The 17,507-nt window shown below is 47.0% G+C and overlaps 1 protein-coding gene across 2 annotated transcripts in view; it reads right to left on the reverse strand.

The window, feature by feature from the left end:
- The window catches only part of cd63 (CD63 molecule), a 68,918-nt gene that overhangs the window by 7,410 nt on the left and 44,001 nt on the right, over nt 1-17,507 (reverse strand). For both annotated transcript variants that reach the window (XM_078431256.1, XM_078431255.1), the window contains exons 3-6: nt 7,913-8,101; nt 6,323-6,397; nt 3,842-3,934; nt 2,147-2,278 (exon numbers count right to left, since the gene is read on the reverse strand). In XM_078431256.1, coding sequence (XP_078287382.1) covers nt 2,147-2,278; nt 3,842-3,934; nt 6,323-6,397; nt 7,913-8,101 — 489 coding nt within the window. The remainder of the gene's footprint in view (nt 1-2,146; nt 2,279-3,841; nt 3,935-6,322; nt 6,398-7,912; nt 8,102-17,507) is intronic.

A 17,507-nucleotide genomic window follows, 5' to 3' on the forward strand; every position in this document is an offset into this window, starting at 1 on the left:
CTGTCACACGGGCGGGCACAGTCTGGGCCGCTGTCACACGGACGGGCACAGTCTGGGCCCCTGTCACACGGACGGGCACAGTCTGGGCCCCTGTCACACGGATGGGCACAGTCTGGGCCGTGTCACACGGACGGGCACAGTCTGAGCCCGTCTCACACGGACGGGCACAGTCTGGGCCCCTCTCACACGGACGGGCACAGTCTGGGCCCCTCTCACACGGACGGGCACAGTCTGGGCCCCTGTCACACGGGCGGGCACAGTCTGGGCCCCTGTCACACGGACGGGCACAGTCTGGGCCCCTGTCACACGGATGGGCACAGTCTGGGCCCCTGTCACACGGACGGGCACAGTCTGGGCCCCTGTCACACGGATGGGCACAGTCTGGGCCCCTGTCACACGGACGGGCACAGTCTGAGCCCCTGTCACACGGACGGGCACAGTCTGGGCCCCTGTCACACGGACGGGCACAGTCTGAGCCCCTGTCACACGGACGGGCACAGTCTGGGCCCCTGTCACACGGATGGGCACAGTCTGGGCCCCTCTCACATGGACGGGCACAGTCTGGGCCCCTGTCACACGGACGGGCACAGTCTGAGCCCGTCTCACACGGGCGGGCACAGTCTGGGCCCCTGTCACACGGGCGGGGACAGTCTGGGCCCCTGTCACACGGGCGGGCACAGTCTGGGCCCCTGTCACACGGGCGGGCACAGTCTGGGCCCCTGTCACACGGACGGACACAGTCTGGGCCCCTGTCACACGGACGGGCACAGTCTGGGCCCCTGTCACACGGACGGGCACAGTCTGAGCCCGTCTCACACGGATGGGCACAATCTGAGCCCCTGTCACACGGACGGGCACAGTCTGGGCCCCTGTCACACGGACAGGCACAGTCTGGGCCCCTGTCACATGGACGGGCAGAATCTGGGCCCCTGTCACACGGGCGGGCACAGTCTGGGCCCCTGTCACACGGGCGGGCACAGTCTGGGCCCCTGTCACACGGACGGGCACAGTCTGGGCCGTGTCACATGGGCGGGCACAGTCTGGGCCCCTGTCACACGGACGGGCACAGTCTGGGCCCGTCACACGGACGGGCACAGTCTGGGCCCCTGTCACACGGACGGCATAGTCTGGGCCCCTGTCACACGGACGGGCACAGTCTGGGCCCCTGTCACACGGACGGACACAGTCTGGGCCCCTGTCACACGGACGGGCACAGTCTGGGCCGTGTCACACGGACGGGCACAGTCTGGGCCCCTGTCACACGGGCGGGCACAGTCTGGGCCCCTGTCACACGGACGGACACAGTCTGGGCCCCTGTCACACGGACGGGCACAGTCTGGGCCCCTGTCACACGGACGGGCACAGTCTGAGCCCCTGTCACACGGACGGGCACAGTCTGGGCCCCTGTCACACGGACGGGCACAGTCTGAGCCCCTGTCACACGGACGGGCACAGTCTGAGCCCCTGTCACACGGACGGGCACAGTCAGGGCCCCTGTCACACGGAAGGGCAGCTCCCTTTCTACAAAAAGTACAAGGATAATGAAGCCATTGTTTTTCAAAGACAACCCAAGAGCTTCAGTCACTTCTTTACATGTTAAACTTAAACATCCCCAAAATGACCCGGTGGACTAGAAACTCATTCTGTGCATGGTGTGGCATTGGCATTTATGACCACGGAGTGTCACTGTGCCCCACGAGGGCACAGGTTCAAATGCAGCCACAAGGTACAGTGTGATGGCTTCACACACTGAGTCTACAACACCAGATGCACAGGGTGTACAGACACTCCAAAGACGTACAGGTTTGTAGGCTAATTGGCTTGGTAAAATTGTAAGTTGTCCCTAGTGTGTGGGGGATCGCTGGTTAGCGCGGACTCGGTGGGCCGAAGGGCCTGTTTCCACGCTGTATTTCTATACTAAACACTACTCCCTCAACCACGCCATTCTCTCCCACAAAACGTTCCGAGCGGGCCAGATGAGAGATGTTGAAAGCAACAACAATGAGAGATTCCACCAGCATCTCCTCTCGCCATGTGAAGCGGCAAGCGTTGGGGGCAAAGTCCCAGGGGTTCCTAGCCCTGAGAACAGCCTGGAGTACACCCGCCCTCGTGGTTTCAGCGCGGCAGAGGACCCACCATGACCCACCTGTTGGTTGATGACAGCAGCAGTCGTGTTGCGGCCACAGTTTAGTATGTCAATCTTACAGCAGGAATCCGGCACTCTGTTGTTCAGTTGACGGAACCAATCAGTATAATTGGCAGCGCCACAGCATTTGAACTGCAAAAAAGGGAACATAAAGATTGAAGTTAACAGGTTATACACACACACACACACATCACAATGGGAAAGAACGACATGTGTTCACACTTTGTTAACAAGAGCTCAGAGGCTCAAGATTATTAGTTCAAACCACTGGGTTAGCAATATCAGTTGAATACTGGATGGATCCCAGGTCTCTGGCGCTGTGAGGCAGCAGCTCTACCCGCTGCACCACTGGCGCTGCACAGGAGGATGAATGCAAGGGGAAAGTGTACAGTTGGTAGCAAGACCCTCAAAAGCATTGATGTAAAGAGGGATCTTGAGGGTCCAAGTTCATAACTTCCCGATATTGGAAACACAAGTAGATAGAGCAGTAAAGAGAGTTGGGGCTAACGGGATCAAGGGATATGGGAAGAAGGCAGGAACGGGGTACTGATTGTGGATGATCAGCCATGATCATATTGAATGGTGGTGCTGGCTCGAAGGGCCTCCTCCTATGTTTCTATGTTTCTATGTATGGTAATGCTTGCCTTCATTAATCAGGGCATGGAGCACAAGAGTCAGAAGGTCATGTTGCATCTTTATAGGACTTTGGTAAGGCCGCAGTTGGAGTATTGCGTGCCGTTCTGGCTGTCTGAGGGATTCCCGTCAAAGACTCTAGTTGAAGGCATAACTCCACTCTGGGGGGGGGGAGGGGGGGGGGGGGGGGGAGTTCACAGAGACTCCATGCCGGTCAAGTTTATGTAGACAGAATGGCGAGTGCTTGTAACTGGCTGCTGGGAACGATGGTGGAAGCAGATACGATCGTGGTGCTTAAGTAGCTTTTAGATGGGCCGAGGAATATGCAGGGAGAGGGGGGATACAAATCACATGCAGGCAGTTCGTTTAATTTGGCACCATGTCCAACAAACATTGTGGACTAAATGGCCTGCTCCGCACTGCACTGATCCATGCAGAAAGCAACTGCAGACGCTGGCTTAAACCCAAAATGGACACAAAAAGCTGGAGTGACGCAGCGGGTCGGGCAGCATCTCTGGAGAGAAGGAATGGGTGACGTTTCGGGTCGAGACCCTTCTTCAGTCTCTTCTCTTCTGAAGAAAAGGGTCTCTTTTGAAGAAGAGTCTTGACCCGAATCGTCACCCATTCCTTCTCTCCAGAGTTGCTGCCTGACCCGCTGAGTTACTCCAGCTTTTTGTGTCTTTCTTGGGTTTTATGTTCTCTTCGCCCAGGCCCCTGGAGAACAATAATACAAATACAAGCTCAAAGCATTAGTCAGTGCTCATCTCCAGTCAGTTCTCACTCCAAGTCAGTGTTCATCCACAATTAAATTAACATGAGCCTTGAGAAGATTTTACAGTGGTTGCCTGGAAATGCTCACGCTTGCCAATAGGGGGGGGGGGGGGGGGGGAAAGCAGGGGTGAAGAGACCACAGACTATGATACCACTTGCACAAAGACACCTCTGCTCAAGTACGGTTATTCCCTTTCCGTTAATAAAAAAGGAATATCTCCTTTAAATGTTTCACCATTGACCCAGCATAATGAAGCTAACAGTCAAGAGGCTCCTCGAAGGTACACTCACCCTTTTCTGCAAATTGTCAACGTTGGCAGCATTATCTGACTGGTTGTAATTGGTCATGGTTTCATTAAATGTCTTCTCAAAGGCATCTCGAATCTGTCAGGTACAGACAAGAACAATACTTGAAAAATCAAAGTCTAGCTATCAGCGCGACAGAACAAGGGTGCCCGCCAGTTCTCAGGCAGCGGAGGTGAATACTGCAATGAGAGTTTGATGCTCAGTCACCAACAACCTCATGTTTTGTGCTGTTGTTACTCAAGGCGACAGAAGTAGAGGCAGTGACAAACCTCACTGATCGGTGAGGAATCAGGTGGACAGGGTGGTGAAGGCAGCTTCTGGCACACTTGCCCTTCGTTGGGAAGTGTTTCGTTTAGTTAGAGATACAGTTTAAGGATACAGCGCGGAAACTGGCCCTTCGGCCCAATGGGTCCTTGCCGACCAGCGATCCCCGCACACTAACACTATCCTACACACACACACACACGCACGGGTCAATTTTTTTAAAACATTTACCAAGCCAATTAACCTACAAACCTGTACATCTTTGGAGTGTGGGAGGAAATTGAAGATCTCTGAGAAAACCCACGCAGGTCACGGGCAGAACGTACAAACTCGGTACAGACAGCGCCCGTAGTCGGGATTGAACCCGGGTCTTTGGCTCTGCAAGACAGCAACTCTACCGCTGCACCATCGTGCTGCCCAAGTGTAGTGCGTGCAAACGTTGGGACATGGTAATGCAGCTGGGAAAGCCTTTGGTGAGACCACACTTCGAGTTATGGTCGCTCAGCCATAGGAAGGATACAAGTTTGAAAGGGTGCAACAGCGAGGGATGTGTTACCAGGGCTTGAGTTAAAGGGAGAAGCTGGATAGGCTGGGACTTGCCACTTTGCAGCGTAGGAGGGCGAGGGGAGATCTTTGAGGTTACGAGATAATGAGGGGCATAGATAAAGTGAACAGTCTTTTTCCCCTGCCCCATGTTTGAGGATTCCAAAACTAGAGGGCAAATGCTTAAAGTGAGAGAAAAGAGGGCCCACAGAGCAACTATTTTCTACTTAAGAGGAGAAATTATATATGGAATGAGCTGCCAGTTCAATCTATAAAAGCGGATTAAATTTACAAGCTTTAAAAGACATTTTAACATATGGATGGGAAGGATTTAGGCCAAATAGGCCTAGCCCAGTGTGCCATCTTGGTCAGCACAGACAAGGTGGGCTGAAGGGCCCATTTCCATAGGGTACAGCTCAATGACTATGACCATCACTTAGAACTTTGTTCACTGCTAATGGAGGGCACATTTTAATCACGGTGGCGCAGCGGTAGAGTTGCTGCCTCTGCAGCACCGGAAACCTGTGTTCCATCCCAACTACGGGCGCTGTCTGTACGGAGTTTGTACGTTCTCCCCGTGACCTGCGTGGGTTTTCTCCAAGATCTTCGGTTTCCTCCCACACTCCAAAGACGTACAGGTTTGAAGGTTAATTGGCTTGGTAAATGTAACAATTGTCCCTAATGGGTGTAGGATAGTAACAATGTGATACAGTGAGGAAACAGGCCCTTTGTGAATCATAGAGTGATACATGTCCTTCGGCCTAACTCGCCCACACCGGCCAACACTGTCCTAGCTACCCTAGTGTCACTTACCTGTGTTTGGTCCATATCCCATCCAAACCTGTCCGATCCACATACCTGTTCAGCTGTTTCTTAAACGATGGGATAGTCCTAGCCTCAACTATCTCCTCTGGCAGCTTGTTCCATACACCCACCACCCTCTGTGTGAACAAGTTACCCCTTGGATTCCTATTAAATCTTTTTCCCTTCACCGTGAACCTGTGTCCTCTGGTCCTCGATTCCCCCACTCTGGGTAAAAGACTCTGTGCGTCTACCTGATCTATTCCTCTCATGACTTTGTATACCTCTGCAAGATCTCCCCTGTAGTCACCACCTGACCTGCCAAGTATTTCCATCAACTCTAGTTTTTGATTTTAGACAATAGACAATAGGTGCAGGAGGAGGCCATTCGACCCTTCGATCCAGCATCGCCATTCAATGTGATCATGGCTGATCATCCACAATCAGTACCCCGTTCCTGCCCTATCCCCAAACCCCCTGACTCCGCTATCATTAAGAGCTCTATCTAACTCTCTCTTGAAAGCATCCAGAGAATCGGCCTCCACTGCCTTCTGAGGCAGAGAATTCCACAGATTCACAACTCTGAGTGAAAAGGTTTTTCCTCATCTCCGTTCTAAATGGCCGACCCCTTATTCTTAAATTCTTCAGCTCCATTTTGATTTTAGAATGCTCAAAATCATTGAAATCCAGCAAACATTCTTACAAAGTGGAAGAAGTTCCTTTGAACCGTCCAACCTTGTACTAGTTTCAAAAGGCATTATCCCATCCAATACAAACCACCTACTGCGTCAAAATAACATTTTTAAGGTATCCACACACATGCAGCAGTGCCCAGAGATGGAATAATACACCACTCACTTCATCCTTGAAAACATAACCAGCAATGGAAGCAGCAACCTCCACAAGAAAGATGACGACAAGAAGGACTGCAAACTAGAAGAGAAAATATAATGGTCATTTCAACAGGTTGGAGACCAGCTTCTTAACTTCAACTGAGAGAGAAGTACAATTACTAGATACTGTTCCCTTCAAGAAATTTACTTAAAAAACCCCACAGAAGACTTCATTCTTGAAATCAGAAGGCATTCAATGTTATTGTTCACCATTATATATATTTTTTAATTGGACCAACAAACGTCTTGGAGATAACCCCACGCATTCCACTTTACTGGATCATCTCAGACAGATGAATGGGTGGTGAGAGAAGGGAAAGAAAAATTGGCAAGCACGCTGGATCGCTAGATATCCCAAGTACCCAGCAACAGTGAACAGTCAACTAATGGGCATACAATCCCAGTATTGTGTGCAGTTCTGGTCACTCCATCACAGGAAGGACGGTGGAGGCTTTGGAGAGGGTGCAGAGGTTTAAACATAGAAAATAGGTGCAGGAGTAGGCCATTCGGCCCTTCGAGCCAGCACCGCCATTCAATATGATCATGGCTGATCATCCAAAATCAGCACCCAGTTCCGGCTTTCTCCCCATATCCCTCGATTCATTTAGCCCTAAGAGCTAAATCTAACTCAGGTTACCGGAAGGCTGCCTGGATTGGAGGGTTTCAACTACAGGGAGACGTTGGACAGACTTGGATCTTTTTCTCTGGAACGTCAGAGATTAAAGGAAACCCGATAAAAGTATATAAAATTATGAGAAGCATAGATAGTGTAGACATCTACACTTACACCCACCCCCCCCCCCCCCCCCCAAACACGAGAGGGCATAGCTACAAGGCGAGGGGAAAGTATAATGGAGATGTGTGGGGCAGGTTTATTGTTTTAAACCCACAGTGGCTAGGGCCTGGAACACAGCCAGGAGTGGTGGTGGTGGAAGCAGGTAAGAGAGTGGCATTTCAGAGGCTTTTAGATAGGGAATAGAGGGATATGGATCAAGTACAGGCAGATGAGATGAGTTTAACTTGGCATTGTGTTCAGCACAAACCTTGTTCCTGTGCTGTACTAGGAAAATAACATTGGGAATGCCAAAGAAGCCGGGAGACATTGCCCCATCATTCAGCTTGTTGAACCTGCATTACAGGCATTTACATTTTTAATTTTTTTTGTTTGGTGTTACAGCTATTTCCCCAGGACCAAAAAGGGTATTCAATATTCAACAACAACAAAAAATTGTTGAAAACATTGGCGACGCAGTGGTGCTGGTTTCTGACGGGCACGGTGAAGGACGCCCCACACATCTCTGTCCTCCATACAGCTGGCCAGCACCTCTTGTGTCTCTACATATGCGTCTTTCACCAATCCCACAAAATGTTTGTATTCCACAAAAGCATGCCGCAAATCCCAACAGACAATGTGTTTGCTGTTCCGCTGCGGGACCAGGGTAGTCGGCATGCTAGGAGGGGTCCTGATTGGAAAGATGGCGACACATAGATGCACCCCGACCATTCAGCTCCACACTGCTGGAGACAGCAAACGCAGCCCCGGCAGGTCTCTTACCGTAGTAACCATGCAGTAATTCTCATTCCAGGCACCGCAGCAACCAAAGAAGGCAACAAAGTTGATGATCACGCCGACTATAATGATGACAATGGGAGCTCCAGAGGCAGCAACACTGGTGATGTGTAGCGTGCCATTCAGCTTGGTCTGGACAAGAATCCCAACCACAATGAGTGCAATGCCCGAGATCTGGAATGAGGAGAGACACAGAGTTAATATGAATCTGGGGGGGGGTTTAAAGCAAAAAATGCAAATATCTTAGAAATGTAAGACATCAGTCCGAAGAAGGGTGTCGACCCAGTGGGGACGGAACCCGGGTCTCCGGCGCTGCATTCACTGTAAGGCAGCAACTCTACCGCTGCACCACCGTGACCAACCGTCCTGTGACTCGAACCACATTTGAGAAAAATAAAGGGCAAACAGCTCAAATACAGCAGTGGCAGTGAGAGAACTGCAGAGTTGTGGGCAGATGTTGAATTGGGAGCAGGTTGCCGTTTGGTCTCCTGAACCTTCTTCAGTCAGTCAGATCCAATTACCAGGTGCTGCCAAGCAAATAGCCCATGGGAGAGGCCATCCCAGTGAGTGCCTGGAATGGGCAATTCAAACGTCCCCCACAGCCTTGCCAGTTCTTTCTCACCTCATGTAGAAAGTCAAAGCCCCTTAGAACATTACTGAATGTGCAGGAAGGAACTGCAGATGCTGGTTTACAACGAAGATAGACACAAAAAGCTGGAGTAACTCAGCGGGTCAGGCAGCATCTGTGGAGAGCATGGATAGGTAACGTTTCACAGAGTGCTGGAGTAACTCAGCGGGTCAGGCAGCATCTGTGGAGAACATGGATAGGTGACGTCTCACAGAGTGCTGGAGTAACTCAGCGGGTCAGGCAGCATCTGTGGAGAACATGGGTAGGTGACGTTTCACAGAGTGCTGGAGTAACTCAGCGGGTCAGGCAGCATCTGTGGAGAACATGGATAGGTGACGTTTCACAGAGTGCTGGAGTCACTCAGCGGGTCAGGCAGCATCTGTGGAGAACATGGATAGGTGACGTTTCACAGAGTGCTGGAGTAACTCAGCGGGTCAGGCAGCATCTGTGGAGAACATGGATAGGTGACGTTTCACAGAGTGCTGGAGTCACTCAGCGGGTCAGGCAGCATCTGTGGAGAACATGGATAGGTGACGTTTCACAGAGTGCTGGAGTAACTCAGCGGGTCAGGCAGCATCTGTGGAGAACATGGATAGGTGACGTTTCACAGAGTGCTGGAGTCACTCAGCGGGTCAGGCAGCATCTGTGGAGAACATGGATAGGTGACGTTTCACAGAGTGCTGGAGTCACTCAGCGGGTCAGGCAGCATCTGTGGAGAACATGGATAGGTGACGTTTCACAGAGTGCTGGTGTAACTCAGCGGGTCAGGCAGCATCTGTGGAGAACATGGATAGGCGATATGTCGTGTCGGGGACCCTTTAGAAGAATTGTAGTAGGGGAAACCCCTGGAAAAGAGGTGGTGACTGGACAAAACCTGGCAAGCGATAGGTGGGCTTTAAAAAAAAAAAAAGGATGAGAGATAGGGAATCAAGTATACAAATGCAAACATATCAGAAATTTAAGAAGCGGCTTACGACAACTAAACCACCAGAGTAGATTTAGAAAGGTTTGCAAAGAGTCGAGGGGGGTTTAGAAACATAATAAATAGGTGCAGGAGTAGTCCATTCAGCCCTTCAAGCCAGCTCGATCATGATCATGGCTGATCATCTGAAATTAGTACCCCGTTCTTACTTTCTCCCCGTATCTCTTGATTCCTTTAGCCCCAAGAGCTAAATCTAACTCTCTTGAAAACATCCAGTGAATTAACCTCCACTGCCTTCTGTGGCAGAGAATTCCACAGATTCACAACTCTCTGGGTGAAGACGTTTTTCCTCATCTCAGTCCTAAATGGTCCACCCCTTATTCTTAAGCTGTGACCCCTGGTTCTGGACTCCCCCAACATCAGGAACATTTTTGCTGCATCTAGCCTGTCTAATCCTTTAAGAATTTTATATGTTTCTAAAATCCCCTCTCAAGCCCAGTCGACCCATTCTTTCACCATACTTCAGTCCCACCATCCCAGGAATTAACCTGGTGAACCTACGCTGCACTCCCTCAATAGCAATAATGTCCTTCCTCAAATTAGGAGACCAAAATTGCCCTCAATACTCCAGGTGTGGTCTCACCAGGGCCCTGTACAACTGCAGTAGGACCTCCTTGCTCCTAAACTCAAATGCTCTCGCAATGAAGGCCAACATGCCATTAGCTTTCTTCACTGCCTGCTGTATCTGCATGCTTACTTTCAGTGACTGATGTACAAGCACACCCAGGTCTCGTTGCACTTCCCCTTTTCCTAATCTGGCACCATTCAGATAATAATCTGCCTTCCTGTTCTTGCCACTAAAGTGGATAACCTCACATTTATCCACATTATACTGCATCTGCCCTGCATCTGCCCACTCACACAACCTATCCAAGTCATCCTGCAGCCTCATAGCATCCTCCTCGCAGCTCACACTGCCACCCAGCTTTGTGTCATCGCAAACTTGGAGATGTCACATTTAATTCCCTCGTCTAAATGGTTAATATATATTGTAAACAACTGGGGATCCCAGCACCGAGCCTTGCGGCACCTCACTAGTCACTGCCTGCCATTCTGAAAAGGATCGTTAATTCCTACTCTTTGCTTCCTGTCTGCCAACCAGTTCTCTATCCATGTCAATACCCTACCCCCAATACCATGTGCTCTCATTTTGCACACTAATCTCCTGTGTGGGGCCTTGTCAAAGGCTTTTTGCAAGCCCAGATACATCACATCCACTGGCTCTCCATTATCCATTCTACTTGTTACATCCTCAAAAAATGCCGAAAGACTAGCCAAGCATGACTTCAGCTTCATCAATCCATGCTGGGGGTGCTAGTGAGCAGGAATGGAGTAAGCAGTGTTGTGCAGAGCTCTTCAGAACTTTTTTTTATTTAAGTATTATTTTGGCGTAATATAAAGAAAAATACCTACAATATTTCAACCAACTTGTTCACTAACTGAACGGAAAAACAAACTATGGCTGGTAGAAACACTAAAAGTCGCAAAACTAACATTGCAACAACCGGGCCGGTCAAGATTAATCAACCGTTTCCCTCCAGGGCCTCGAGTAACTCGAGTGATTCAGGTGACCCCGCTGCACAATCTGCAACAGCAGGAAGCTCGATTGATGTCATGGCCTTTAAGAACGAGCTGCTGTCAGCGTTGCGGGCGGATTTTGCGGCTGTTTAAGGATGAGATCGAAACTGTGCTTGAAAGTGAAATGTCTGCTTTTAAATTAGCGATACAAGCTGCCAGAACCGAACTATTTAACTTTAAAGTTGCTATAAAAAAAACAAGCTGTCAGTGATAGGAAACACCGTGGAGGAGATGGAAAAGGGACTTTCTGGATGGTCGGATGATGTTGCGGTTTTACAGCATACAGAGCAACAACTCTCAACACAGGTTGCTGCCTTAGTGGACAAATGTGAAGATTTGGAAGGGAGGTCCAGGCGCAATAATGTCCGAATAGTAGGGGTACCAGAAGGCCAGGACAGTTACAACACAACAGCAGTCGCTGTACTGCTGAAAGACGCTTTCCAACTCGAAAAGGCTCCTTTGTTGGACAGAGCACACTGGACCCTACAACAACCGCCGAAACAAGGGGTCCCTCCTAGAGCCATAGTGGCCCGTCTTCACAATTTCCAAGAGAGCTCCAACATCCTACGCCTTGCCAGAGAACGGAGGCGAGTGACGGTAAATGATCTAACCATTTCAGTCTACCCGGACTACACAGCGAAAGTCGCTGGTGCATGAGCAGCATACAACAGCATCAGACAGCAGCTGTGTGGGATCGAGGGGCTTCACTTTGGCATACTCCACCCGGCACAACTTCGTATTACCTACAATGCAGTGGAGAGGTTTTTCAACTCACCCGATGAAGCCCAGAAATACATCACACGGGACATTACAAAACAAGTGACTGCTGCCTGTTAACCTCTCATGGAAGGAGGAGACTATCTCTGACTGTATTTATTACTCAAACTGACTTAAATTAGCCTGTCTGGGTAAGTGTTGTGCCAACACTGTAATTATATCAAGTTAATGTCAGCATAAGCCTGTTACTGTACAATTTGCATTACACAGTATTATACAATGTTTAGGTGGCAATTGCAAATATGTTTAACTTCCTGATGTGAGTTTAAGTTTAGTTTAAAATTAGCTTGTTAAAGCATTGTTTGCCAATATTCCGTAAATAGATTAGGCTGCGTTATGTTTATTAATTTTGGTATACCCTATTTGGCTTGACGTAATTTAAATCAGCCTGCTTGACTACATATTTGGGGTATAAAGTGACAAGCCGATGTCAAATTTAACGTCAACATCCGCCGATTGGAGTGTAAGGTGATGTACATTATTTACATTCTATATTATTTTGAGTTATTCGCAGTAACATTAAATCTCTTGATGCGAGTTCAAACATAAATAATGGAGGATTAGAGTGAGCTAGTTAAAACTAGATTAAAAAAAGGGTTCTTTTACATATTGATACCTACGCCTAAAGGATTTTTTTCATGTTCTGTCGAGTTTAGCTTTTAACTGAGTAGTTTCCCTAATATAAGCACATTGTGTGGATGTTGTTACAATGGGGAAAGGGCTCAACCCAGTTAGGATGGGTGAGAAGGGAGGGGAAATGAGGGACTTAAAGATGTTTTTCCATTCAGATTTATTCTTCCATTTATTCTTCTATTTATTTATTTTTATTTTTATTTTTTTAATTTATGTAACAATAGGGGCCTGACATGCAAATGATCATTTGTCTCCAGATATACTCATTATCTCTGGTCATGGCACAGAATGTGACTAGAGGAGGAATGGCTACTTGCCCAATCTCGTTTGTGAGCTGGAATGTTAAGGGGATGAACCGTCCTGTGAAACGTAAAAGAGTCCTGACACATTTACACCAGTTAAAGGTGGACATTGCTTTCCTTCAGGAAACTCACCGACATATATCTAGCCATTCACGTTTGCGTGCTAGATGGGTTGGTGAAGTTTATCATTCGCAGCGCAGCGGTAGAGTTGCTGCTTTACAGCGAATGCGGCGCCGGAGACTCAGGTTCGATCCTGACTACGGGTGCTGCACTGTAAGGAGTTTGTACGTTCTCCCCGTGACCTGCGTGGGTTTTCTCCGAGATCTTCGGTTTCCTCCCACACTCCAAAGACGTACAGGTATGTAGGTTAATTGGCTGGGTAAATGTAAAAATTGGCCCTAGTGGGTGTAGGATAGTGTTAATGTACGGGGATCGCTGGGCGGCACGGACTTGGAGGGCCGAATAGGCCTGTTTCCGGCTGTATAGATATGATATGATAAGTCAAAAGGGGCAGCACTTCTTATTAGTAAACATGTGCCTTTCATCTCTTCCCAGATCGACGCAGACACTTTGGGCCGATATGTCATTGTTACAGGCAAATGATATAACACCCCAGTTACCTTAGCTAGTGTTTATGCCTCTAATTAGGATGACGCTGCATTCTTCACTCATTTCTTCTCCCGATTACCTGATTTAAATGAACACCATTTGATAATAGGTGGAGATATGAACTGTGTGTTGACCCCTAGCCTAGATCGTAGCTCTGTTAAAACTATGCCAACCTCTAAGGCTGGGCTTTCAATTCAGTTGTTTCTTGATACCTATGATATTGCTGATGTTTGGCGTACACTTAATCCCACTGCTCGCAAGTATTCCTTTTTCTCAGCTGTTCACAAAACATTCTCATGCATCGATTATATTTTAATGGATAAGTGTCTTATTCCTTCGGTTCGGGAATGTGACTATCATGCGATCGCAATTTCTGATCATGCTCCCCATAAACTGAAGCTTAATCCACCAGCCACAAAACCTGTTTATAGGCCTTGGCGTCTCAACCCACTTTTACTTTCAGATAAAACATTTTCAGATTTTATCTCATCACGGATTGATCTCTTTCTAGAAATTAATCAAACACCAAATGTCATCATCAACAGTATGGGAAGCACTTAAAGCATACTTAAGAGGTCAGATTGTTTCTTACAACGCACAGTTACGAAAAATCAGAAATACCCGTACAAATGAATTGATGAATAAGATTAGTAGCCAGTCTGAAGAAGAGTCTCGACCCAAAACGTCACCCATTCCTTCTCTCCTGAGATGCTGCCTGACCTGCTGAGTTACTCCAGCATTTTGTGAAAAAATACCTTCGATTTGTACCAGCATCTGCAGTTATTTTCTTATAAGATTAGTAACCTTGATTCACAATTAGCAACATCCCCATCAGCTGATGACATTAAAGAACGCCTACTCCTCCAAAAAGAATTTGACCTACTAACCACACTAAAAGTGGAGAACCTCTTGGTTAGGTCCCGCCATGCTTACTATGAGCATGGCGATAAAACAGAGAGGATCCTTGCACGCCAACTTCACCAAAAAGCAGCAAGTCAGGCAATCCCTGAGATCCGGGATGAATCTGGTATGATCTGTATGGATCATTCTGTCATCAACTCATGCTTTATGAGGTTTTACCGTAACTTGTATTTATCTGAATCGCTGAAGGATGATCAATTAATTAAATAATTTCTTGAAAGCGTTGCGATCCCTCACATCGACCCTGTGTCAGCAGCCGAGCTAGAGTCTCTGTTTTCAACAGGAGAAACTGAGATGGCCATTAGGAGTATGCAATGTGGAAAATCCCCTGGTCCAGATGGATATCCAACAGAATTCTTTAAGAAATTTTCTAATCAATTGGCTCCCATTTTTAAATCTGTGTATAATGACCCCTTGTCAGTTGGCTCACTGCCTGAAACATTGCAACAAGCTACCATTTCACTTATTCTGACAAAGAGCAAAGATCAACAGGAATGTGGCTCCTATCGTCCTATCTCTTTGCACAATGTGGACAGCAACATTTTTGCAAAAATGATCGCTCGCCATCTTGAAAAAATCCTTCCAACAATAATCTCACCAGACCAGACGGGCTTTATAAAACGTCGGCAATCCTCCTTCAACGTTAGGCGCCTGTAAAACATAATCTATAGCCCTTCTCCACCGACAGACCGCTAGATGCTGAAAAGGCTTTTGATCGGGTGGAGTGGGACTATTTATTTCATACTCTTGAGAGATTTGGATTTGGACCAATTTTTTTATCAGGGATCAAAATTCTATACAGCTCGCCAATGGTGGCAGTACGTACTGATAATAATATATCACCTGATTTTTGCTGACACGAGGGACAAGGCAGGGTTGTCCACTGTCCCCCCTCCTTTTTGCGATTACAATTGAGCCGTTGGCTATAGCCTTACGTAGCAATAAAGATATTAAAGGTATTACAAAGGCAGGATTGGAACATAAAATCTCCTCATCTCTTCATGTTCATTTAAAGACATGTTTATAAATGGTTTGTTTGCATCTTTTGCACAGATTGTTCAGAAATTCAATATCTCTAGGTCACACTTCTTTAGGTATATGCAAATTCGCAGTTTCATATCTTCTAATATCACTCAATTCCCTTCACAGCCCTCAGACACACTCCTAGACTCAATTAATAACATTACATCAATCAGAAAGGGAAAGATAGGTGACATCTATTCTTTACTAATAAAAGAAAACATGACAAGTCTTAACTCCCTAAAAGAGCAGTGTGAAGGGGATCTGGGTATGAACATTTCAGGCTCCATCTGGTCAAAGCTGATTGGGCGTATATACACATCTTCCATATGCATGAAGCATACTGTAATGCAGTTTAAGATTTTCCACCGACTGCACTGGACCAAAGCTAAGCTAGCCCAATTCACACCCAATATAGACTCCATGTGTGACCGCTGTAGGCAGAACCAAGCCACTTTCATTCATATGTTTTGGCATTGTCCTAGGTTATCTAATTTTTGGCAATTAATATTCGATATGCTCTCCCAAACTACTAATGAATCCTTAGAACCATCTGCTCCCCTTGCTTTATTCGGCGTGGTAACACAAAATCTTGCATTAAATAATAATAAACTAAATCTTTTGTCTTTTGCCACGCTGGTGGCCAGACGACAAATCTTGATCAGATGGAAAGATTGTAACCCTCCAACATTGGCACAGTGGATTAGGGATATGTTGTATTTGATTAAATTGGAGAAGATTAGGTATACTGTTAGGGAATCAGCTGACAAGTTTACATTGAACCTTTTCTTAGTTGTATTGATGCTTTAGTCTCTGATAATTTTATGGTTGAGTAGTCTTTGATATGTGTGTATGTAATTAAGAATGGAATTGAAGTATGAGAATGGTCCCTGAAATGTCTTAACATTGATTTTTCTGCTTCCTTCCTCGGTTTTTAGGCGTGTTAGTGCCCTAGATAATATGGTGTACTGCTAGAAACCTCTAACAATTTATCTTTTTTTAAAAAAACATTTATTTATTTATTTATATTAATTTTATTTTTTTCTTTGCCTTTTTTTTATGCTTATGTTTATGTTTACTTATTTACTTATTTTTCTTGCATATCTTAAGTTGTATACCCTCTGTGGGTGGGGGGATATCTATCAGCACTAATGTGTTCATGCATTGAATTGTCAAAGCTGTATTAATTAAAAAATCAGAAATAAACTTTGTTCAAAAAAAATAATCCATGCTGACTTTGACCGATCCTGTCACTGCTTTCTAACTGTGCTGCTATAACACAACTCAAGCATCTTCCCCACTACTGATATAAGACTAACTAGACTTTAATTCCCTGTTTTCTCTCTCCCTCGTTTCATAAAAAGTGGAGTCACATTGGATCAGTTCCTGTGGACTGGAGGGTAGCCAGAGTCGAGAGAACATTGAAAAATGATCACCAATGCATCCACGATTTCTAGGGCCACCTCCTTGAGTACTCTGGGATGCAGACCATCAGGCCCTGGGGATTTAACTGCATTCCGTCCCAATAGTTTACCTAACACCATTTTCTGACTAATGTAGCTTCCCTTCAGTTCCTCCCTCCCACGAGATCCTCAGTCCCCTAGTATTTACGGGAGATTGGTTCTGTCTTCACTAATACACAAACAAAGTACTCGTTTAACTGCTCTGCCATTTCCTTGTTTCCCATTATAAATTCACCCGTCTCTGATTGTAAGGGACCTACATTTGTCTTCATTAATCTTTTCATTTTTACATATCTAAAGAAGCTTTTACAGTCCGTTTTTATATTCCTGCACGCTTTCTTTCATGCTCTCCCCCCCCCCTCTTAATTAACTCATTTGTCCACCTCTGTTGAGTTCTAAATTTCTCCCAGTCCTCCGGTTTGCTGCTTCACCCATTCCTTCTCTCCAGAGATGCTGCCTGACCCGCTGAGTTATTCCAGCACTCTGTGAAACGTCACCGATCCACGTTCACCACAGATGCTGCCTGACCTGCTGAGTTACTCCAGCATTTTGTGTCTACCCCCAAAAACCATGCTACATATCCATTTGACGAAGGGTAATGACAAACATTAACTGTCCTTTTCCCTCAGTGCTGTCCTGATTCTGCCAGTCCTGCAGAGTTCCTCTA

Source organism: Rhinoraja longicauda, chromosome 42, assembly GCF_053455715.1.
Source record: "Rhinoraja longicauda isolate Sanriku21f chromosome 42, sRhiLon1.1, whole genome shotgun sequence".
Taxonomy (NCBI): Eukaryota; Metazoa; Chordata; class Chondrichthyes; order Rajiformes; family Arhynchobatidae; genus Rhinoraja; species Rhinoraja longicauda.